Raw genomic sequence first — 26,440 nt, forward strand, 5'->3', positions numbered from 1 at the left:
CATACAAAGGAACATAGGGACATAGGGACACAGAAAGCGACTTTTTTCATACTATGTAGTGATATTTATAAAGCAATTGAATGCCATAAAACCAAAAATATCAAATGCAATCTTCGTGTTTTGTGAATTTTCACCATCATGCGTTCCCACAAAAGGTAAGTTGTTACTTACAGGTATTTATTGAAATGAAATGAAATGAAATGAAATGAATGATTCTTTTATTATTTTGAGGTGCATTGGGAACAGAAGTTTTTGATAAAATTTTATTTGTAAGTAGCTTTTTTTATAGATTTACAGTTAACTTTTGATTTTTTTATTTACAGATTCAATGCTAATAAAATTATATCGCCTTTGGAAGACGATTTCTGCTGATATTTTTACTACACCACTTGAAAATTGATGATTTGATGATAAAGACAGTAGCAGCGAGGATTAAGTGGAAATTAGTAATCATCCGCTTCGTCAATTTTTGACTGAAGTTAATGTCCAACGTCCAATGGTTCAATCATTGGAAGTATCTCGGGAAATTTTGGAGGATATTTTTCAGGAAGGAGAGGAGGGGCAGCCAACCACATATCAAACTACTACGTTTTAGTACCGAAAAAAATGTTATTGCCAAATGAAAAGTAAATTTTGCACTCACAACTTTACAAGTAATGTTTTTATTTTGACTTTGCGGTTATCTGATTATAATATTTATCGTTATGGCTATCGACGTACCGACCGTACTGGGATCAGAGTAGGTACATGATATACAGTTCATCATCCAGGATTGCTTAGAGCATTTTCACACTGAAAAAGATGTTTTCTTTGAATCGTAGTTGCTTCATTTATTTATTTTTAATCATTTTACATAATATGTTTTATATTTTATAAATATATCATTTTCATTATTTAAGTAGATAAAATAAATTATGTAACGGTTTTATAAGAAAACACATTATATTTGTTAGGCGACGGTGATTTCTTCCAGGCAAAAGATATTCATCAGCTCAATAAAATTGAACAGTATGTTGTTAGTTATTCTTTAGATTCACAATAATTGTAATGAGCATTTCCGCATGCAAGTTGTATCGTAGTTTAGATATATCATAGTTTTTACATATTAAAGTTCCAAAAAAACCCTCAAATTTTTTAGTAGAGTTGAGCAAGATAATTTAAAAAATGTGCCGTGTTAAGTATTATAGAAAAGGTTAGTTCGTTGGTAATTATTATTTCTTCTTCATTTACATGTTGTTAGTAAAAATAAACTTTAACTAACAGTTAAAGTAGTCAAAGTATATTTTAACTAATACTACTTAATATCTATTATACTTATGTTCAGTATTTATCTGTATTATTATTGCTTGACAATTAATATATTTTCATGTCGTATACCAAATTATAAACATAAGTTTAATATGTAATTAGCTGGATTTATTTTTACACACTCACAGACTTATATTTTATGTTAAATGTTAAAAGAGTGTTAATATGTAGTGTAAATCATAATACATTTTTTCACAATTAAAAATAATCCTTTTTTCTGATGGTGTTGGCATTGAATTAAACCGCGCTGTCGTTTCGTTCACAAAAAGTGATGTTATGAGGAGCATATTCGGTCCTCATATCATAAAAAATCTGTGCGAAAACAATAAACACGTGTGAGGCCCTCACGGCAGATCGGGGCGGTCTGACGCGAAGTGGGGACAGCGTTGTCACTGTATCGCTCTAGCCACGCTGGTCAACAGACTTATTCGTTAGTTCAGTTTTGTATTAAGACCGCTGTGACATCCAACCCGTGAGACAACCAAACCCGGTCTCCCCTACTATCCCGTGAGACCGAACCTTCACTGAGAGGGTATAACGTCACACAGCTGATCGCAAACGGCATATTGTACTATCCCGTGAGACCGAAACCCTCACTGAGAGGGAATTTCGTCTCACTACTGATCACGACAGTCATATTTTATCTCGAGAATCTGAAACTTTACTCAATATGAAGACCGTTTGACAAATGATAGGGTGCATCATAATAAGATGAACATGAGCATAAGCAATGACTAGAGTAGGGACGCGAATATTACAATTATATGAGACAAGAACGATTAATAAGTTTGTTTAATGAAAGATTAAGAATTGAAACTATTCGGTTTCTGGAAACGTACGAATAGCGAGAGGCCCGTCTTACTGCAGACAGATTTCGTCATAGTCTTAATGTCTTGAGGTAAACAATCTACGAATTCGGTGGTGTGGTCTGACAAATATAAAAGTGGGTTTGCTTATAACCTCACAATTGATTACAGATCATTTTCTGTATAGGCGATATTAACGTAGTATGTTCTTTTTGTAATGCTTTAAAGTGTAGTAAGGCGAGTCGGCTTTCGTTTGAAGATACACCGGAACCTTTCACAAAATCACTACTTTTAGAGGAACATACTGTGCAATTAGCGTTTAGCTACTATTATGTATTCTGTGGTGCAATGTAAACTGTTATTAGACAATTTTCGCTCTTATAGTAGTGCGTTTCAAATGATCCTTTGGTGCTCAATAATTATCAGAAGATCCGTTCATGCTTACTTTTAAGATACAAGGTCAAGTTTACCATTTGATAGGATCCCTTTTGCCTGAAGGCCAAGCTAAGTTTGTTTAAATATATTTTGTATTCGACTACAACGAATAGTGGAATACAAGAAATCAATATTTCTCAAATTTAAGACTGAACTCATTTCACAATTTTAGAACAGGTTAATTCGTATGTATGCAGTTTTAAATCGACATTAGAAGCTTTTCCTCAAGATGGTGATATTGGCTCTCAGGAACTCCCTGGACGTGTTATAACGCCCAGGCCACAGTATTACAATTTTTCCTACAGTAGGGCGACGAATGTATTTTCGCATAGCAACGGAGGGGAACTCGCGGGGGGTCAAGTGACGCGGGCCACGTATCACAAACATGCTTAGTTTGTGGTACCGAGCGCGAAAGATAGTCATCGTGTTTTTAGTAAAGTAACTATGTAAACTAACGTAATTTAATACTTGGGTACATATTCTATAATGGTGTGCTCAAACTGTTAATCTACATTTAATTTAGATTATTATTTGATACTAAGTAATGTAGAATTTAAATCACATTCATTCATGTTTTCTTCAGATTTTAAGATTTTCTTATCAGAGTGTTCAATTTTAATGTAGTTAAATTTTATAAGAGACAATAATTAAGAACATTTTAAAATAAAGTTACACTTATTTTTTTTAAACGACGAATGACGAAAAACGACCTAATCGCGGACGAAGTCGCGGGCAACAGCTAGTATGTTATAAATGATCTTTACGATATTTGCATACAGTTTTTCAACATTGCTGTATAGTTTCAAATTAAATGATCACACAAAATTAATATGTGAATTACCTCACCTTACCTCATTAATTTAATAATATGTCATTGAAGAATAAGATATGTATTAAAATACCCTGGAATTATTATGTAATCATATTATCACAATAATATATGAAATATTTGAATTTAGTCTTACTGTACGCTCTCAACTTTCTTCTTCTTTTGAACAATTGTGTTGATTTTAAAACATCGTTTTCTCTTCACTATCACGTAGTTATTCAAATTATCAAATAGAATGCGATTAGAATAGACATTAGCTTATTAATATATTTATATATGCTGATGTTCACGTAATAAATATTTTGTAGAGCTGAATGGGATGTAGGTACCACCCTTCCTTCCGGAGGCGATTTGCTTGAAATAATAGCATTTAATTTCTTCCGTGTATTATCCGCTAGAGGGAGTGCCGGGGGTAAAAAAAACTGATCGATACCCGAAATCAATAAACAAATTAAATTATTGTTGATGTGACCTAATTAAACATTTTCTTTTTTTAATTTTAACTAGCTTATTCGAACTTTCGATGACTAACACTAAAGCTTATAAAGTATAGTTTTAAAGATGAAACATATGTTACTTTTAAATCAGTTAAAAATGGGGTTAAATATAATACAATTGCAGTATAACTATTGAGATAAAGTTGAAATACATTCACTTGAAATTATTCCACGAATGTTGTAATTCTGTTAGTGGAATATCGATTGAACATTCATTGTATATAGGAATATTTTGTACTACTTTCGACACAATATACCTTAAATATATACGTTAATATTATTGCAGCTTTAATTCAATAAATATATTTTATTAATTAGTAATTCCTCTACTATTCTGCAATAAAACTATTAGTGACGTATTACTACGTCACACAAACCAATTAATTATTATCAATGCAGTATCGTGTTTTATTAATTCAAAAATATGTAGCAGGAAGATTGTGAACTAGACAAGGCGGATGAACATACCTATTATTGTAACGGATGTGCGATAGTTGCGTTCTATTATTTTTTATATTTGCAATGCTAAGAATGTATTTGCATAACTATACTTCGTATTTATGATACCCTGGTACTTGGTGTGAAACTTGCATGTCCTCTATGTTATCGCTAACTAAATTCTAATTAGCACATTCTAATTGAGAAGATTTCAATCGTGGTCACTGTATTATAACAGAAATATTATTTATTATATTTATTGATATTCACAGTTTATCCGTTACCCGTGTAGTCTTGAAGATTTCTTGAAACCGAAGACTTAAGACTTAGATTTAAATTTATTCAATAGATAAATCTAAGAAGTATTTTCCTATAAAGTACTTACTTTATGCAAAATGCAATGACAGTTTTCTAGGTAAACTTTGTTAGGATTACCGTGAATCTCGATTTATTCCTTTTCAACGAGCAAAGGAAGAGCTAATTCAAATAAAAATATTATTCAATAGATACTTTTAACAATTTTTCTTATCATCGAGATCGTATTTTTACGAACTAGTAAATCGCATATGTCATATTGTTGTTTCTAGAAATAATAATATGTTATTCAATATGAAGATAATTTTATAATGCATATGATATAATGCATTTAAACAATGTATATTAGACATAATATGACATCCACTTTTAAGGTTTTATAAAGGCAATTCGAGTTTATAATATTAAGGTACTACTTAAGACAAGGATATATCCAAACGAGCGTTACAATCGATGACATAAGATGTTTGTTATAAAGTTATATTATTTTCCATGTAGGTATAAAGACTCAATCAGAAATTATGTAATCTTTCGTATCATAATGATGAAATAGCCATTAATAATCTCACTAGGTGTGTGATTAATAAAAAAAAAATTAATATCGCTCTCTCTATGTTACATTGTCAATTTTATTTCACTTTCTAATTCAAAATTAAAATGTGGCATTTAAAAATATTTTAATTAAATAAGTGTAATTATTTTCTTAATTGTATGATGAAAGTAATTCAACAAGAATCAGAATTAGTTGATATGAAACGGATAAGATTTAGGCACTTACAATAATTCTTAACGAAATATGCACCTGTTTATATACCAAATATCCCTGGGTTCTATAAATACCATCCATTCAGACAAAATAATTGAATTTTGAGCTACATTAACAATTGTGTATCTATAGTTCGGTGCTGCATATGCAAATGTTGCATCTGTTTATTGAAATGTTTTAATGAATACCGCCAATCAGCCCCAAAATATCAGATCCAAATTGGAGTTTATGAAATACAATAGTGACAAATATGTGATGCCGCGGACGCGTAGGACGGACCCGTTCAATATTATGATCATGTCCCGATCCGTAGTTTTGTAGAGCGCAAATTACATGGTCATTGTTTAAAAGTCAAACAGAAAATACAATATCAGTAACTAACTTTTATCGAACGTCGGAGAAATTAATTTGAAATGTGTCCTGCCTGCATAGTGTATATTGCTCACATTGTGGTTAATCAGAAGAGCTTGTAACGTATAATAATATTGGTGTGTTTGAATAAATTTGATGTAAAATAAACAGTAATTATACCTAATGGTTCTTAGAAAAAACTGTCGCCTTTCTAAGCATCGTGGTATCTATGATAAATTATTTTATATTAAAACTGGTTCATACAATATTGATGAGCTTTAAACTAGATATAAGAAAAACGTTTAGTACCTGATGTAAATTTACCTCATTATTAATTGTACTTGACTCGAGAACAAATTCCAGAAGCATGTAACTTGAATACCGTGTCGAGTGAAAGGATTTCGTAAGAAGATTCGAATATTGCGTGATAGACCATATCATTACCATTGCCTTCATCATCAGCTTGAATTAAGACATTACCTCTTCGGGAGTTACAAAATAAATTCATAATTTTATGAACGGTTAACACTTGACAGATATTTTACAATAATCTGCGTTAAAAAACTAGCCCATTAAAACCTTTCAATTTCAATTACAACTCTTTATAACGCCATTGTAGCCAAATATCCAGTTAATTAACGAAAAAATGTTCTACTAGGTATAGAATATTATAAGTATCAAACCTAAATAATTGAATATATTCTAATTATTTGTTTACCGTCTAGAACTTCAATAGCTTAAGAAAAGCATCGTTAGCAATGAATATCGTAATGCAAATGTAGACTTATTCTTCAGAAATATGTAACTGAATAGTGAATTTAAAATAAACATGATATAGTCGTATTCATTTAATATGAACTAAGGTTAATTCATATAGCGGGTGGTCCACAGTGAAACTCAAGATTAAATAAGTATAGATCACCCATAATTTATTCAGTTTCTATAACGTTTGATTACTACACTATTTGCATAAAATAAATAAATTGCATTTTTATATCTATTGCATTAGTTTGGTAAACATATAAAAATAAGAAAAAATCAAATGATGTTGCGTTAAAAGAATCCACAAAGATCAGTTGTTTTCCTTGGGTACGCGCCGCCAAACAGCCTTACAGGCGTCTTACTCCAGTCTATGTACAATAGATGATGATTTTCAATGAAAGAATCTTCCAGAGAACATCTTTTGTAATTTTGTAAAATAAATTCGATTGCAATATTCTTTTGCTTAACGGGTGACATTATATGTGTAACATCAATACTTTCATCGGGTTGAATATACAGTAAACGATCAAATAGCTCCAAATTTTTACAAACTTTCGGGCCTAAAGAAGATGGCACCTTAACTCTATCTGAATCAGATGAGTATCTAGTGATATCGGGCATTTTGTCGTTTCTACCCACATAACTTCTATATTTTTGTTCTTCATTTATACCACCGATAACTACGCGTGCATTCAACGGATTATCCAGTTTAACATTGTGATTAAAATTATTTCTATAGGAAAAAGGTTTTTGAGTCGGTCTATAGTCAGGTGGCCCATTTCTACTATATTTATTTTTATTTCTTGAAGTGTGTCCAGGTAAAAAACCATGATTATATTTCAGTATAGACACTGATTCTGAAAAGGGATCCGAATTATTAGATATTTCCAAAGCTAAGTTGCGTCCTTTGAGTATTGCTCCGTCAATATCACTTTTAACAATTTTTTGGTTGTCTGGAACATACTTTAGTCTAACGGATGGTAATTTTTTATTAACGTCAATATTGTTGTTGTTTTGATTATCATGTGTTTCTACAGACTCCATGTTGATACGCCTCGGTGTAAAATCATTACTGTAAGATTTAGCATTATGCCATTTATTAGAGCCTGTTAAACTCCTCGTATAAACATCACTTTTATTTTGTGTTTTGCCCCTTTCTTTTTCAATGTAATATTCATTGGACTTTAGAAAAGGTAATATTGTAATGAAATTATATGTAGTATCTTTGGCTAATGTTGTTTTGTTACGATTTGTATCTGTATTATTCAAAGGAGGTTTAAATATGTCGGATAGAATAATCTGGTCAGATATTTGACTATCAATATTTCTATAAACACGATGTCTCTCGACAGGCTTTTCCGCATTTGCAATTGTAATGTCGATGTTTTTTTGATGTGTATTGGATTTTAACATTGAACCTCTTATGTCGTTGTGGTGCATCTTAAAATTTATCTGTGACTTGTGAATATCTCGTTTCATAATCTTTAGTTGTTTATCTAAAAAAGACCTTCTTTGAAACTTCAGCGGTGTGTAAACTTTAGTAACTTTAAACACCGAAGAATATGGAAAGGTATCCGACAGTTTTATAAGCGGTGTTGTAGGAGGAACCTTTTTGTAATCTGTCTTGCCATTTACGCTATTGCTTTTGATTGGATTTAAAACACTATTTGCAAAATTAGAACTTGTCCACTGTCCGTATAGTCTATGATCATTCTTAATAGAAGGTTCTGTCTCAGAGTTTGCAATGGCGGCTTTATTTAATTTAACTGTTTTGCGTGTATATTGCGTTATATCATTACTCCCGACTTCAAATAGAGGTTTAACAATTGGCCGTTTAATTTTGACATGACTGGATGCATATGGCGAATAATCAAATTCTTGTTTCTTTTCCTTTTCTGATAATATCGGGTTGTTTTTTGTCTTGGGAGATTGTTCAGGGTTCGTAAACGATGTTCCTTTAAACTTGCTTGTGCTTTCATTCTCATTCATGAGATTCCAAAAGTAAATTTTGTCATCGTCTATTGTAAATTGCTTAGGTGCATAAAATTCTGAAATACCTCTTTCGAATTGATTTTGATTTAATCTTTTTGGTATTATATGAGGGCCAGCATCATTTTCGACAGTACTGTGAGGCGTTCTTATATAACTTCTGGTATAACTGGGTGAAGGTAACGTTGTTGTTTCAAAGTCAGGTTGAATTGTACCACTTTTTATATCACCAAGAACAACATATTGAATATTTGTATCGCCCATAATTTTATTTTTTTGGAAATATTTTTGGCGAAATTGAGGATTACGTTTCATAGTGAAATTTCGTTCTATTGTTGATGCAAGAATCATATTGGCTCCAAATATTTCACCTTCCATTCCGCCGGATGCACCTAAAATTTAATATTAAAATAAAGTTAATATGGCATTTAAGAAATCACTATTTAAAAAAAATGCTGCATAATATTAGATTACCACTTTCCGTTGTTCCGTATCCTAGTATAATGCTGCCACTGGGAGGCAAAACAAATCCATTTAGCTGTAAAAAATGATAATCCCATGTATTAAATAATAATAATAGAATAACACTACAATTACAGTCATAATACTTAATAAAGTTTTTATTTAATGCACAAGAATCGGTTCTTCAATCAAATTTCGCATTAATATCCCTTGTATCTAATATAAATTATAACTGTCATGTAAGTTTAAAAATACGTGTGTATTTCGTAGAAAATATACATTAAGCTTTCGACATAGGCGGGTTATATTCTATTTGTTACACAATAATTCACAATTTTGTCACAACACCGACGTGCCCAGGTGGTCATGGTTTCGGCTTTCTTTAATTACATTAAAGTATGACCTTGTGTTAATTTTAGTTTTCGTAATAATTAATAGTAAATATTATGTATCTCTCTAGGTTGACATCTGCATGGCAGATTTGATTTGATTTTAGATATAATATTTGACAGTGGGCGTGTAATGAAGGTCAGAAATCTTACACTTTCTGCTGCTTCACAGGAAACGAGGTGACCGTCGATGTAGAGAGCCCATGCCCCGTAATCTGACTGATAAGACAGACATATATTATGCCATACGTCCTTCACTAACTCGACCGGGTTACTCGACGATATTTTACCATTCAAAGCAACTTTCATATATCGCCCTCCCGAGTCCAACCACAGCCGGACGACGCGGTTATTGCCATGAGCTGTAAATGAGTTCTAGTTATTTACTCGGGTCGCTAGTTAGTACCGCCGCGGCCGATAAGCCTATGTACTTTCTGAAATAATGAATAGCATCATTGACGACGGCGCGGGCGGTGCAATTAACAAACTTCTCAAGCGGTTATCGTATCGCACATGAGCGTGTACCTAATGAAGAAAAACGCGCCAAGTAGATCGTGAAGTCGCAAATCACGCTCATAAATTATTTATGCTACTTAATTAACTATCACATAATATTGAATGTATAATATGTAATTGCTAAATTTTTATTAAACTTAGTTGCATAAGTTACAAAGTCAATTTTTAACTGATACGATGGTATCGATTAATTCTGCAATGTTTGGATAGAGCGAGCGAATATCCGAATTCTAGTTATTCGGAATTGGTTGTGTGATTTAAATTCGAATATTCGTCGAAGCCTGATGGGATCGCTGACTTTCATGGCAATATTGAACCGTATCGAGGGTTGGAGGAAGTAAAAATGTTTGTCAAAAAACAAATATTTCAAAGGCCATTCAATTTCGACAAAAAATCGTAAAATTTTTCTTTAAATAGACTAAAACAGAATAGTTTTGGTTGAATAAAAACGTATATTGTTTAACTAAACACGTAGAAAAATAGTAGATACGCATTGTGATAGCCGACTATAAACGTTAAGCGACAGAATGACTTCTATAAGTCGATTTAAAAGTGTTTGGTAGTGAAACATGTATCCCTATATGTTTCTAGTGCAAGCCCATCGCCCTAATGTGCCAAGTGTAGCATGTAATGAGCCGAGGGACGCCTCAGCGCCCCGGGGGCTCCGCACCCTGAACCTCATCAGTATAGTTGGTGAACTGGGCCTGAAATTCACGCTTTTCTCTTACCGGTGCTTCACAAAATCAATAAGTTATGGGACTAATATTGTTGTTAATGTGATATATTTTATGGTACATTGGAGTTATAGTCTCAAAGACATTAGTGGTACATGCTGCATACTTAAAATGACCCTTTTCTGGAACATCTAAAACAGTAAGTAAAGTACTGAAAAAGCTAGTCAGCTCAAAATCATAAGAATTTTGTGCAACCCCGTTTATATATTAGAACAAAATTGTATGTTCGTATAAATCTTTGTGCAAAAACATAACAGCCTATTTCCTTTAACAAAAACCTTTGTAAATAATTGCATGTATCGATTAGTTAGAATGCTTCAATATACAGGCAGGATGATTATATCCTATTCCGTCTTATTATTTATTCATACAGAAGTTAGATGTGAATCTGTGATTTGATGAATGCATCATTTATATCGTTATATTATAGGTGATCATAATAGATACTTACTGACATAAGAAAATATACTTTGTTCCCGATTAAATTCATATAATTTTAACCAAGTACAGAAAGTAAATTCTCTCATGGGCGGTGTTTCAACATCGTACTGCAAAAACTGTAAACAAATAGATTATTTTTAAGAGGATTATTTCTTGAGCCGCTTAATTAGCCTTTTAATAGGTCAGAAGTCAGGCGTTACGGAATATTTTTTTTGTAACAAAACGATGAAAGCGATAATAATATTGTTGAATATCCAATAACAACATTTTAATTGAGATGAAAACAGACCGATAAAACCTTTCATAAAATATTCACGTATGTAAATATTCTAGAAATAAACCAAATTTCAAAATATAAGTCTCATGGAATATGTAAAATGTTAAAGTATATTAATTGTGAAATATTGTTTGTCAATAAATGAGTAAATAATCTAAATTAAGGCTACCTTGTTCCATATTAAATGCGAATACGAAATTTTTTCGTGCCTGCCTTTATCACACTCCCACATATTTTGACATTCACTTTTTAATTCGTTCGATAATAAGGTCTCATTATATAAAGCGGATGCACATATTAAAAAATTGCGTATTAATGGCGGCCACTCAAGTGTAATCGGAAATACCTACTCTATTTATATAGAGTTACAAACTCGGTCGCATGTGACGGAATTGTCATTATCAAATTTTACTTTAATCTTATTAAACAATAACATCTATAATTGATATCTATACTAATGTTATAAAGCTGAAGATATTGTTTGTTTGAACGCTCTAATCTCAAGAACTAGGTCCGATTTGAAAAGTTCTTTCGGTGTTAGATAGCCCATTTATCGAGGAAGGCTATAGGCTGTATATCATTACGCTTAGATTAACAGGAGCGGAGCCACGCGGGTGAAACCGCGAAGCGCAGCTAGTCTTATATAATTTAAAATTTTCTGTTACCTGTGCGAATCCCTTTTGCGTCAAAATTATTTTGTACACCGGTCGATTTATTGCGCTCACCGTCAGAATTGTGAAGAAAGTAAAATAGATCCACATTTTATCTGAAAATTAGATAATGAAATATTACGCAATAGGTAAAATAATTCTGGAATCTGGCAAAATTTTAAAAGAAAATAATATGTACTGCAGTAACCTATACGTCTAAAGTTTTTATTTTTCTTGAAGAAAGTAGTGCATTCTAAGGATCGTTTACAATTGTTGAAATCTATCCTTATCTACATTTATGCAGATATCTCTTATGCTGTTTTCAACTTAGATCGCTCGTTATTTATAGAATGTTTATTTTAAACATAATTTATTCGCCTTTCTTAACAACATTTGGTTGATAAAGTAATAAAACAAGTACTGTTGAGAGTAGATGTATTATAAAACCAAAACACAATTAAGAAATATCCAGTTCAGGAACTAGTTTTGAGATTGTTGCATATATTATGTAACGCAGCTGATTGCTGTGTACTGCCTCCCAGCGGCCAGCACAATAATGATGGCCCTTCTATAACAATACTGAGAAAGTTATCTAGATAGACTGCAATTTAATGCCTCCGTTCATTATTACGTCTTTCCTAGACTTTATAATCTATACATATAATAAAATCGTAGGAAAGTCAAAACTGTACATTGAATATTTTTTTAAAAGAATACCTGGGCCGTGATCTATAATCGATATAGAAGCCAAAAACATAGTTTTTAGAATTTTTGTCTGTTTGTCTGTTTGTCTGTTTGTCTGTTTGTCTGTATGTTTGTCCGAGCTAATCTCGAAAAGTACTGCATAGATTGACTTCAAATTTTGCATGAATATTACTAACAGGTCGGGTGAGGCTATAGGCTACATATTATCAAGCTATCACCTACGGGGGAGGAGCTGTGAACCTTTATTTTTCTTACATATTCCGTGTACTACGACAGCGTACAATCTAAAGACTCATGTTTAAATGTTGGTTTCGAGTAAGCCATGCTATTATCTAGCTTTACAAAATAAAAACTATGTCATTTACGTAATTTGGGCAGAGAAACAGTTTAATGAATTTAGTAGTTTAAAGACAAATTAGAAACAGCGCCATCTATTAAACGTTCTAAAAATCAAATCAATTTACACGTTATCTATTGGAAATTAATAATCAAATGACGCATATATAAATGTTGTTTGGCAATATCTAGATTGACACTATAAAAATTATGCCATTTAAGTAACTTGGGAAGAGAAACATAGCTTAAAGAATGTAAGTTGTATAATGTTAATTTTGTAACAGCGCCATCTATGAGATTTCGTAAAAATCAAATCAATTTACATGTTAACATTACTGAACACAATGTTAAAAATTAATAATTTAAATATAATTATGTTATTTATTTATTTAACTCTTTAACCCATATCTTCCGTTCCCTATAAGATATATTTCGTGTAAATAATAAACTACATTTTTTTTAAAGTGAGGGTACTTGGATGTTTATTATTTTAAGTAAAAATAGACACCATTATCTACAGTTAATCTAATGATTGTGTTCCAAAGAGTATAATAATATATTGTTGTGTTCATTAGTTACAATTTTTAAAATCTTCGTGTTTTATAAATTTACTAGCTTACCGCCCGCGGCTTCATCCGCTTTGTCTAAAACCTAATAAATTAAGTACTAAAACCTTCCTCTTGAATCAGTCTATCTATTAAAAAAACCGCATCAAAATCTGTTGCGAAGTTTTAAAGATTTAAGCATACAAAGGGACATAGGGACATAGGGACACAGAAAGCGACTTTTTTCATACTATGTAGTGATATTTATAAAGCAATTGAATGCCATAAAACCAAAAATATCAAATGCAATCTTCGTGTTTTGTGAATTTTCACCATCATGCGTTCCCACAAAAGGTAAGTTGTTACTTACAGGTATTTATTGAAATGAATGATTCTTTTATTATTTTGAGGTGCTTTGGGAACAGAAGTTTTTGATAAAATTTTATTTGTAAGTAGCTTTTTTTATAGATTTACAGTTAACTTTTGATTTTTTTATTCAATGCTAATAAAATTATATCGCCTTTGGAAGACGATTTCTGCTGATATTTTTACTACACCACTTGAAAATTGATGATTTGATGATAAAGACAGTAGCAGCGAGGATTAAGTGGAAATTAGTAATCATCCGCTTCGTCAATTTTTGACTGAAGTTAATGTCCAACGTCCAATGGTTCAATCATTGGAAGTATCTCGGGAAATTTTGGAGGATATTTTTCAGGAAGGAGAGGAGGGGCAGCCAACCACATATCAAACTACTACGTTTTAGTACCGAAAAAAATGTAATTGCCAAATGAAACGTAAATTTTGCACTCACAACTTTACAAGTAATGTTTTCATTTTGACTTTGCGGTTATCTGATTATAATATTTATCGTTATGGCTATCGACGTACCGACCGTACTGGGATCAGAGTAGGTACATGATATACAGTTCATCATCCAGGATTGCTTAGAGCATTTTCACACTGAAAAAGATGTTTTCTTTGAATCGTAGTTGCTTCATTTATTTATTTTTAATCATTTTAAATAATATGTTTTATATTTTATAAATATATCATTTTCATTATTTAAGTAGATAAAATAAATTATGTAACGGTTTTATAAGAAAACACATTATATTTGTTAGGCGACGGTGATTTCTTCCAGGCAAAAGAAATCATCTTCAGGATGGAATCATCCTGGATCATCTTCTGAATCATCTTCTGAATCATCTTCAGAATAATCTTCTGAATCATCTTCAGGATGGAATCGTCATCATGGATCCAGATGGGGGTCAAGTGACGCGGGCCACGTACCACAAACATGCTTAGTTTGTGGTATCGAGCGCGAAAGATAGTCATCGTGTTTTTAGTAAAGTTACTATGTAAACTAACGTAATTTAATACTTAGGTACATATTCTATAATGGTGTGCTCAAACTGTTAATCTACATTTAATTTAGATTATTATTTGATACTAAGTAATGTAGAATTTAAACCACATTCATGTTTTCTTCAGATTTTAAGATTTACTTATCAGAGTGTTCAATTTTAATGTAGTTAAATTTTATAAGAGACAATAATTAAGAAAATTTTAAAATAAAGTGTCACGTATTTTTTTTTAAACAACGAATGACGAAAAACGACCTAATCGCGGACGAAGTCGCGGGCAACAGCTAGTAAATTTAATATATTTGAGCAAAATGAAGAATATTATTATAATTAAATAAGTTACTAGGATTGATTATATTTTCATCGCGTACCTGCTATTGCGATTAAAACACTTTCATATGATTAATTTTCTTTAGTTGTATCGTTTTCCAATTTGTCACTAAACTGTGCTTTCACCATACAAACAAATCGTAAACTGACTCTCTCCGCGGCAGGAGGACTGTTATTGCTTTGGAATTGTATTTATAAACCGCGAATACTTTACAACACATTGTTGTGTACGGTGTGTCATTCATCTTCATCATATGAAAATTATTTAATTGCAAATATTATAGCAGTTACTAGTCTGTGTGTACAGATTGACACATATATTTTAGTAACATGTATCCCAAACGTATGAATAATTCGCTTATTATTTTATGACGTTAGAATTATAATCTAATCATAAGTAGGTATAGTGTACGAACCTTAGTATAGAAATTGCATTAATTGAATTATATCAACATTGGTTATTTTAGTTGTGGTATTAAATATTGTCATTTTGAGAGAATACACGGCTAACAAAGTTTATATGAATGATTTAGAGCAAACCACCTGCTTACTACATGGGTCCTCCCGCGCCGAGCACGCTGCCTCGGGGCGGCAGCGTCCTGCGGGCCTTCTCCCCCGCGGCGCCTCCGGTGCCGGCGGACCGCGTGAAGACCATTCCACCACCAGGTAGAACGAAATACCCCAATGTTTTAACAATAACCATAAAACAAAGTTCATTTATCTCATTTTCTTTAAACACGGCTTACCCCGATTGAACTTTAAATATGGTATATTTGTGTACGTTTCTGGCATTGGGTACACAGCGGTGTGTGTGTAGGTGCTCCCCCGGTCAAGCCAGTGCGGTCATACGTGCCGGGGACGGGCTCTGAGAGGTGTTTCCCATTCTCCGCCGGCGATTGTCCCCGGGGTACCGATCAACTTTACACCATCCCCGGTAACCCCAACGTCGCCCTGTGAACGCATTACTTTCGCTTCAGATACTAATTTGCTTCTCGCTTATTTTAGACATTATTTTTTCAGCGATCTCAATATTGCCTGTTACCTGAAAACTTTGTTAGTCTTTTATCCTACAGCGACGCATATTGCTATTTTCTTTTTGTCCAAAACGATTTAGCGAGTGTGGTGAATCGTTAACCGACCGTGTAGAGATATTATTCAAATTATAGGTAGGTACGCAGTGTAGTATGTTCTGTTCTATAATTTATAAGAACTATAAATATAGATGGAGGAGTAGTTAGTTTTGAGTGGTTAGGCATGTCATCACGAATTCCGAGTTTTCTTACAACTATGCAAAATAGAAGAAAGCACCAGTTTTACCTTAGGTAATCTTAATACGAAAGTTAAAATAGGTCACCTAGAACAATATGTTTTTTTAAGGGTTTATGTGGCTTTCTTGAGTATAAATAAATAAGGCTTTAAATTTCATAAGTGAGAAAGATTAATTTAAATAAATAGTTTAGAGTGGCACATTACGAAACGATTTATATTTATAGCCGTCTTACTTCTTCTTTATCGTACTATTTCAATTCTATGTACTATTTAACTTTTACTTTGTTAGTTATAGTTTAATAACCTCAATGACAAATTTGTATCTTATTGTCCATTACATACGTCGGTACATGGTTGGTACCCAATCGCGTCAGAAATAGTTGATCAAAATTTATAACTACGCATTTGTGTGAATAAATTATGTTTTGAAACTTTTTGGTGTTTAGAATCTATTTTGGGCTTTATTACTTATTCTCAATAAAGGCTTTACTTAAATGCAAAATTGCAGCTTTTTTATAATATTTCCAAGCAAATCTAGAGGTGTTGAGTGTGTTTACACTTCGCATGCTTCCGTGATATTTAAGTACTTTTCCAAAGAAGCTTTTGTGTCTCCACCATCAAACTGTATTTAATATGACATGTATGGAAAGTCAAGATTTTTATTGGAAATCATTGTTTGTACTTTGTTGTATCTCTAATTTAACTTAGATCTAGAGGGATCTTAAATAAATAAAGAAATATCCTGACTCTCCATTCTGTTCATATTGCCTATAACATTCATAGAATGTAGATACCAATAGTTTTTAATGGTCGTCAGCTCACTCCAGCGAGGGCTACATGTCGTCCCCAGAGCGAGGCTCCGCTAGAGTGCCTTACGAAGACCCGTACTATACGCAATTCCTGGGCCCCGCGGCGCCCAGGCCTGCCATCAATCCCGTTATTGATGAGGAAGCTGGGTAATTACTTATATAATAAACTCATTAATTAATGCTAGCCATTGCATCTAAATTATGCCTACATTAATGTTTCAGTGATGCTGTCATCATAGACGACGCCTACCAAATGTACGGGGTGAACGCCATTACAACTGCGCCTCGACCAATGCCTCGACCCCCATATGATGCTAGGTAACAAAATTCAAAATAGTGCTCCCGACTGTTATATAATGTTTTGCTGTTACTAAAATTGTGAAACTTATGAAAAATCTATTGGAATAGTTACAAGCTGGGCGTTATTGTGGCCACAATATATTAGGGCAAAGCGAAGAAATGCTATAGGCGAATATACTGTAGAACTTTTTCCCGGTGAACGTTTGCTAAATGAAAATATTTTAGGCTGGGTCCTCCCGTGGATGATATGCAGCGTCTTCGCGTTGAGAAAATGGAGCGGCAGCTGGCCAACCTCACTGGGCTGGTCCAGAAAGCCCTTCAGGTACCGGGAGGGCCGGCTCCTCCCGCCGTCGCTCCCCGGCAGGACTTCCAGCAACCATCTACGAGCCGAGTGACCACCCAAGGTGAGATACTCGTTCCTTTACTAAACTGTGGTCTACTTTAACAGCCACAATTAAACGTGTCGTTTACTTAAAAATAAAATTATTTGAAATACAATTAATTTATCATTGCCAATCGTATAATTCTCTAACGTGTATCCTGCTTTCATTTATTTGAAATATTATGATGAAATCGTTTTTATATGTACTGTACGCGTTGTGTAATCTACTTAGAGAAATAAGTTTAATGATATATATTTTAGCAAATTTTATCAAACCATTTTGGCTATATTATGTAATTTATGTAACGCTATTTATAGGTACTTTTTATATAGTTGTTTCACAGGACTTCCTTCCGTTTCATTCTTTATTGGTAAATGATAAATTAAATTGCTCATGATAAATTGAAGTGGTAATATTAATTGGCTCAAATAAAGACACGTTAACATGGCTTGCGTTTTCCTGCACTCAGATGCCGCACGTTTTGCCAGCAGCGAGAGACCTCCCAAATTGGGGAGGGACAGATTTCGTAAGTCCAATTGAACGCGGGCCAAAACTCTGCGCCGGTGCATTGCTAATGTTAGTGACAGATTCTTGTAAAATTTTCAATTTTTCTGAAAATTTTAATGCTTATTAAACTTTTCATAGTTTTTACTCTTCTTGGTTAATAGAAATTAATAAAGTACCACTCAGTACAAAACCACAAATTGGCTTCACCATATTCAATTTGAATGAGCTTCATCCACACCTCATGGTATGTGGAGAGGGAAAGCGAAACTTTCACTTCCAACTAAAGACGTCGTGCGAGAACACCATGTTTCGGGAATTTTCTACTCAATATAACATTCGCAATGCATTACGCACAATTCGTACATTATCACGCCAATCGCTTGCTTGCTCAATCGTGTGATTTTATTTCCTTATTTTCATCTTATCAAACAATTGTATTGGGTCTCTAATTATTATCATCATCACGACACTTTCATTGACCTGAACGACGTCCCAGATACAATCGTTTTTGATTACTTTAATGAATTGTGGAAGTGTTAATTTATGCAACGGTTGCTGTATGCTGAGTTAACGTAAGATTTAGTATTCAGTAGGATCTTCATTATAATGAGGCTCATAATAAGTGCATTGTATACTGCTGAGTAATTTATAAGGTTAGGTTCATCGTAGTTAGGGAAGATACCATGAAGCATCTTGCTAATTTTCTGAGAGTTAATCAGAGCATCTTGGTAAAGGTAACGTAGACAGGCTTTGTATCAGGAAGAAGCAACTTCATTTAACATAACGAGTAGTTCCTATGTTTGGATCGTGCATAAAATATTATGGTTAACAAGTAATTATGATTATTTTATTATTGTTTGGTTTTTGTATTTGATGAATGACGAATGATTTACAAGTATGTTGATGAGACGCAATGAGTCAAGTATTTCTTGCATGCCTGTTTTGTTTGTACGAATCCTATTAGGGAGGACATGTTTAAACATCATTGAACGTAACCTGTTTCAACTTTGTCAAGATTGTGCCATTATATCAAACTTTATTCAAACTCTCTACCTCACCCAAATTGGTTGATTGTCACACCTCATGATTCCAAAATTCACAGCTCAATATTTAATAATTTATAAAATAAAAATTTTACGCACTCTATTTTCGGCAATTTTCACTTAAACCAGCTACAATCAATTTTCTATACGACACTGCGTTTCCTTTGATATTCGTATAGTTCACCTATCGAACATGTTACTAATTTTCTTTTGGTTGACGAATATCATTTATAATTTCAGAGAAGTCAGTCTCTTTTGAGAAATCGGTATCGTTTAGCGATGACCCACCAGACATGAACTCTCCCAAACAACACTCGCCTCAACACTCAGGTATGCATGCAATCTATCTTAAATTGTTAACCTCATATACTAACTAGAGTGAACGTGATATCTAGCCTATATATTTTAAGTAAATATAAATTAATAATTATACATACATTTTAAGCGTCTATGTGTTCTCAGTGTTTAGTTAATTTTGCAGATATATGTTATAGACATGGATCATAATAATTATATTACACAAATAATTTGTGTAAAACTTTTTATTTATACCACTCATGATGATGATTGTCACTTCCCTTTCGTCACTATTCATTTGATAATTTGGCATATTATATTCATCGATTTTACACCTACATTATATTAAAATCATACAATACTTGAATTAAATTATGTTCGAGAACAATTTCGTCAAATTTATAACGGCATTTGAAATTTATAGTACCCATTTTCGTGGACAAAATTTCTATCTTATTCCCTCTTCTATCGTAGTTATATCATAACCATATTCATAATTCTTGTATTTGATTTCTTTCCGCTTACTTCTTTGCCATAACAAGCTGATACAAAACCAACAAAACCGGCAATCAAGTCATCCACTTTGCCGAGGACTTCATCACAAGGTAACTGCTACATATAAATTGTTTCCATTATTTACTTCTGGAAGTGTAATTTAATAGTATATATGAGTAATATTTTTATTTATTATTGATAATTTTATGATTAATATCAATAGAAACGAGCATCACGCTTTGATCATCAAACAGTTCATCGCTACTTTTCTGTCGTTGTTAAAGTAACTCTCAACTGTCAGAAGTAAGATAGTTCCGGATGCTTAATTTAGAGCAGATAATCGTTAAGTATATTATAATGGCTTTCTCAATTGTTTTATTTCCAGAGAGAGACCGCTTGAAGCCAGCTCCGCCGCCGAAGCCAGCCGGGCTCGTGGGCCAGCCGCTCGCGCTAGTTCCACAAAAAACTTACACTGTGACAGTGACACCCGATTTCTTCAATCAACTACATATGCTCCAAAAGGAGAGCCGTGATCTCAGGATTGAGGTATGATATTAAGTGTTTCGACATGAGCTCTAGCGAAAGTTGTTTGCGGTTTGCGAATTATTACAGCCAATGCAATGTCACGTACGTTGATATTAAATGGAGTATCATTTGTAAGGGTTATTCAATTCACAGACTCGTAATCTCCGCCGTACTACCTTATCCCATGCAATGCAGATGAGGCAAATGATGGCCGATACTATTGTGAAGATCGGCACTTTGGCTGCCAGATTCTGCGAGGAAGATCCGGAATCGGTGAGTGTGGAAAAAAACAGGACTTATAATATTGCTTAATATCCGCATTTTTCATAATTTTGGTTCTCATATTTTCAGCAACTCACTCGCGAGGAAGAAATTTATCGCCAGGACATGCTGTTGCTGGAAAATGACCTGTACGAGCTGGAGGCAACTGTGGAGCGCCTTCGCGGCCAAGCTGCTAATAGATTGTACGTATCTATTTTTTAAATATTTATTTGAGATAATATAATTTAGACGGCATCAACAAACAAGTTGTTTGATACTTGCAACGCCATCTAGTGTCGAATAGCGCGAATCATATTCTTTACGAACATAGCACATAGTAGGGATCTTTTGACACTCGCACTCGCATGACTGACATGAGGAGTGGTTTTTTTAAACAGGGTTGCCAATTCAAAAAGTCTCCTCAGTTTCAGGGAATTTAGGAACGAAGCAATTAAGCTGGTCTTAATCTTTTTAGTAAACTTTACCTAATCTTCTCCAAATAGTTTAGTACGTGAGTGAGTTAATTTAAAACTGCAGGTAGTCTGAGTCATTGTAATAAGAAAAGTAAAATTACAATTGTAAGGGAACGATCTGTCATTAAATGGTGTTTTACGAGATGGCGACATTAGTTCCGGTTCACCAATCACCAAAACATTCTTGCGGTACCAATCAATTAGACTTGTTTGCTTGTAATTTATGCAATATTTGACTTCGATTCGTTATTTTTGAATATTAGACCCGTGTTAGCCCGTTTTCAATCACAAAAAATTATAGTAGAACAAAGCGAAATGTAAAAAAAGCAAATATAACAAAAATTTATATTTATAAAGCTTTTGAATGCCATAAAACCTCTCAAATGTCTATTTTACCTTCGGTAAAACTATGTATTATAGTATTATCGTTATGAGACATCGTAAGTAAAGGGATATATTTATTTTGTTAATAATTATCACCAAACTTTTCAGGGAAACCCGCGTTAACATGGCGGACATCGAACGCATCGCCATGGTGTTGTCCAAGAGCAGCAAGACCGTTGCTGACTGGAAGCTCAAGTTCCCTGTGCTCCAGGAGACCATGAAGGTCAAACTTGCTGCTGAAATGGAAAAGGTAGAGACTAGAATTTTGCATTCTTCAGTTAGTTTAATAGGTTAGGTATTCCGATTTAAGTTTTTCTTTTTGCACGCAGTATTTGAAATTGAATTGTTAAAAATTATAGGTTGTCCGCAAGGAAAAGATGCTGGAAGAGGAGCCGGAACGCCTCGAACTCGCTCTGCGCCGTTGCAAAAAATTGACTGGCACGCTTGTGACTCTGAAGAGGTATTGTATTCTTGAAAGATGGCTCCAACCCTGACTGCCCAATGGACACAATGTGCTAAAGTTTGTATCGAATATAGATTGGCTTGCGTGCAAGAACAGCGCTTGCCGCTGAACGACGGGCGCGTGTCGCCCTCGTCCTCGCAGAGCTCCACGGCCACGGCTGGACCGTCCTCCGAGGAGTACCACTCGGAGACCCCTTGTCATGTCACTCAACCCAACAAGGTAACATTTATCGGAAATAACCTACTAACGAATACAATATTATAGCCAAACTTTTTCAGTAATATAAACTCTCAAGTATTATGTAGGCGGTGCATTTAAAAGTTCTAACTTAGTAGTCCTGATCTGTTTAAAATGCACAATAACTTGATAACCTTTTAGATTTTGACAATGATAATTTGTTAGACAAATGTTCTTTGCAATGAATGATGGAGTTCTGTAGACTATAATATCTATTTTCATGATAATTTGATTGCAGATGTTAATAATTACTAACGATTCGCTTAACAATTGCAGGTTTGCCAAAAGTTTAAAATTTGCATTTTTTTCCGACACTTCCTATATTTTGCGGAATGTTTTAGTTTTTATTTATTTATTTTGCTTCCTTTTAGAGATTTATCCTAGAGGCTTATAGCAATAAATATTCCGCCACCCTAAAGTTACTCCTAATATCTTATCTATGTATACCTACTATATACTTTATTTTGTAATCTAAGACTATATAATTATGCACGCAACTTTTGTTTACTTTTAATTCAATTTAGAACTCAATAGCATTCCTTATCTGTCTACTTAACCTTTTTACATTTAAACTTTGCTTAAATACTTTAGCCCTTAGAAGCTTATTATTATTTTATTACTATAAATCTAAGATATCCTTTTAATTTTTTTGACGATAATAAGTTTAAGGAATGTGAACTTGTATCTTTCTTCCCGTGTATTCTGGATGTTACCGATTCGGCTCCAAAATTTAAGTACAGTCATGAGATTGAATAACCATTTCGTCATTATACTGTGACGATTTGAAAGAAATTGGCATATCTAAATTATTCTAAAACAAATTCTTAACATCACACTCTGTTTTGTAGAATGTACGTAATGTTTTGTTCGACAAGATCTTTTAAATACGATTTCATCTTTTATTGCACGTTGTAGCGTCTTTAATTTAACACTAAATTATGAATGGCATCTTACAATAAAATATTGTAACGGTACAATTATAACGTATCTTTTGCAAACTGAAGAAATACGTATAAAATGTTTAATAAATATTAATAATCTTAATTCCAGCATTTTGAAACGAAGACTCTTAATAGAAACTATAGCATTGTTAATATTAAAATATTATTTGGGTTATCATGGTAAGCTATAATAAATATATTGCATTTGTAAATAATATGTTCTAGGTTTTATACTAAGTATAAAATATGATATACAGAGTGTGATGGAGACGGAAAACAGAATACAAATATTCTTTTGCACTCACCCTGCAACCAATGCACATCCACAAAAGTTGTACTTATATCCTCGCTTCAGGAAAACAATGCCAATTTTAATAAATTCATCTTACCGTTGAATTAGTCGACGAACCTATCTAGACGTGCCGTCAGCCGAAGCACGGTCCAGATTCGTTCATACTTAATATAAGTTTACGATAGTAATTATTTAAGGTATCTTTGCCGCAAGACTGTAATATCAGTAAATGAGGCCTTGAAATGACATATTATAATCGAGTTGTATTATTTCTGCTCTCTTTACTTTTTCTATTAGAGATAAATTGTATGATTTTGTTTTGTTTTTCGATAAACACATCAAATCTTGTTCTAAACATGTTTCACTTGAGATCGGACACCAACAATGCGATGATACCTAAGTACTCATTTTTTTATCAAGAGTTGAAGTAAAATATTTTTATATGTATATTTAACAGTTATCATAAACATAGGTATGATTCATGTTACTTAATTCTCATCCAAAAGTAATAGTTACTTTTAAGTACTGATGCAATAAGATAAGAAAGGGGAAGCATCATCGCTTTGTGGGTTGAAAATCATTGATTCTATACAATTTATCTCTTATTTTATATCTAAAGCTTGTCGAGCAATCAGAAACGAATCCACGATTCAAAATGACAATAATTGCTAATATTTATTGGAAACTATTGGAGATCATGTGCGACTTACCCCAATGATGCTCAGAATGATGTTTTATTATATGTTTATAGTATTATTTAATGATGAATTTCGTCGTCTTTTTTCCGTATCCCGTCAGTTCGCGTGGAGACAGAGCCAATACTTCAGAGAAGCTATAGTTATTAACGAGTAATAAAGCTCTTCGTAATTTATATCCATTATTATTATATTTATTATTCATGAACTGCGTTTTAATAATTTATTTCTATACTTTCCACATCCGTATTTTTACTTTTCTTATTATAAGTTTTTATCTCATCTATTTTTATGTGAATCGACACATATTCGCTATTTTGTGTAGGCATGTTGTTGCACACGACGCTTTAGCGATATTGTAAGATAATTCGCTTCAAATAACAATACTGATGACTCATAGAAAATAACATATTTTTTCCAGTTCAGACACTATTGAAAAATATCAATCGGTACGCATGCTTACAGACATTCTCAAATTATTCATTTACCTCTTTGTATCGCATAGCAATGAACGTAAAGCGGCGTGAACTCGAATGCGAGCAACCTCACGGTCTTACCTCAGCTGCAGTCCCACCCCCACGATTCCACTGCGTCATCGACATCGGGTTCATGCCGTCTTCACGCTGATTGCTGCTCTATATCATATTCAGCTTATGCAAACCGCTTAAGGCCACCGAATTGAACAACTTTCAGCCTGACGAAAGTATTATAATTATTTTATTTCCATTTATCTAAGTATTTCTTTGTTCGAGTTATGCTTCATTAAACTCCATATATTCATTTTGTGATGTAAGTAGATATTATTGAAATTATCGGCTTGTGTTAAATTCACTTAAAGATAAACTTACCATGTTCTTTTATTTAGTTTTGGTCGGTATTAAATCCTTGAAAACAAAATTAATATGTGGTTATGGAATTAATTAGGTTGAAAGTTGATACGGTCCAATAATTTTAGTATTTTATTATATTTATCAATATAATATATGAAAATAGGCCATTAATACATGATATAATATAATATAGTCATTTCATTCTTATCAGCATGATATCGCATGACGGTTGCATGTCGCTATTTATACCATATTTGTTATATTTATACTTAATAATGGTACGAGTCATGTTGGTATACATAACATATATCCTGTTGTATATTGATATTAATTTTGTATATTACATAAACGAACATATAACGTAACGAGATTTTTTCTCTAGAAAACTTCAAAAATAGATTAGCCCTGAATGAGTAAGCCGCTGGAGTACCAGTCCGTCAATACAAATTTTATAATCTATTTAATTAATGGACATAATATTAGTTATACATATTATAAGTAGAGCATCGTATCTGCAATCAGGATGTTATAGTAAATAAAACAAGTGAGCCAATAGGTATTTGTCATTAAAACGAAATAAAATGACTGTATGTAAATATATTGTAAAGTTCGTTTTGATAATAATTATTATAATTATAACATTGATGTATGTGCTAAAACATATTGTGCCAAACAAAGTCCTATAATTAAGTATATTAAAACAAAACATTATTAGAAGTGAAAATACATTCAGTTCTTAATCTTTTTTGACAAATTTTCAATCTATCTTAATATGCATGAGATTTTTTTTTTTAGATTTCGCTTCGTTTATAGATTGTGCATCTTGGCGTTTTTGTTTTTGTTGCAGCCCGTTCTCAAAACCAGAAGCAGCACAAATTTCCTTGGAATCTAATACAATCCACTCCCTATTCCTGTCCGCTCCCCGCAGTCTTTACTCTCCTTATATTGATGTAACTAACTTGCACGAAAGCGTGTGGTATCGCCGTGT

The 26,440-nt window shown here is 33.0% G+C and overlaps 2 protein-coding genes across 3 annotated transcripts in view; one reads left to right on the forward strand and one right to left on the reverse strand.

Moving 5' to 3' along the window:
* The window catches only part of LOC123705159 (coiled-coil domain-containing protein AGAP005037), a 162,585-nt gene that overhangs the window by 130,810 nt on the left and 5,335 nt on the right, over positions 1-26,440 (forward strand). Inside the window, exons 10-23 of one of the 2 annotated variants that reach the window (XM_045653821.1) lie at positions 15,782-15,914; positions 16,066-16,182; positions 17,335-17,473; positions 17,549-17,644; positions 17,852-18,030; positions 18,479-18,535; positions 19,800-19,889; positions 20,399-20,461; positions 20,737-20,897; positions 21,030-21,149; positions 21,228-21,340; positions 22,103-22,244; positions 22,354-22,454; positions 22,532-22,676. In XM_045653821.1, the coding sequence (XP_045509777.1) occupies positions 15,782-15,914; positions 16,066-16,182; positions 17,335-17,473; positions 17,549-17,644; positions 17,852-18,030; positions 18,479-18,535; positions 19,800-19,889; positions 20,399-20,461; positions 20,737-20,897; positions 21,030-21,149; positions 21,228-21,340; positions 22,103-22,244; positions 22,354-22,454; positions 22,532-22,676 (1,656 nt within the window). The remainder of the gene's footprint in view (positions 1-15,781; positions 15,915-16,065; positions 16,183-17,334; positions 17,474-17,548; positions 17,645-17,851; positions 18,031-18,478; positions 18,536-19,799; positions 19,890-20,398; positions 20,462-20,736; positions 20,898-21,029; positions 21,150-21,227; positions 21,341-22,102; positions 22,245-22,353; positions 22,455-22,531; positions 22,677-26,440) is intronic. The other variant, XM_045653822.1, reaches the window with a different exon arrangement.
* On the reverse strand, positions 6,674-15,378 carry LOC123705160. The gene is made up of 6 exons (XM_045653823.1): positions 15,290-15,378; positions 11,981-12,081; positions 11,049-11,154; positions 9,501-9,709; positions 8,971-9,034; positions 6,674-8,888 (listed from the first exon to the last, which is right to left on the reverse strand). Exons 2-6 carry the CDS (start codon positions 12,074-12,076, stop codon positions 6,799-6,801), a joined length of 2,565 nt encoding a protein of 854 aa, XP_045509779.1. The 5' UTR covers positions 12,077-12,081; positions 15,290-15,378; the 3' UTR covers positions 6,674-6,798.

Source organism: Colias croceus, chromosome Z, assembly GCF_905220415.1.
Source record: "Colias croceus chromosome Z, ilColCroc2.1".
Taxonomy (NCBI): domain Eukaryota; kingdom Metazoa; phylum Arthropoda; class Insecta; order Lepidoptera; family Pieridae; genus Colias; species Colias croceus.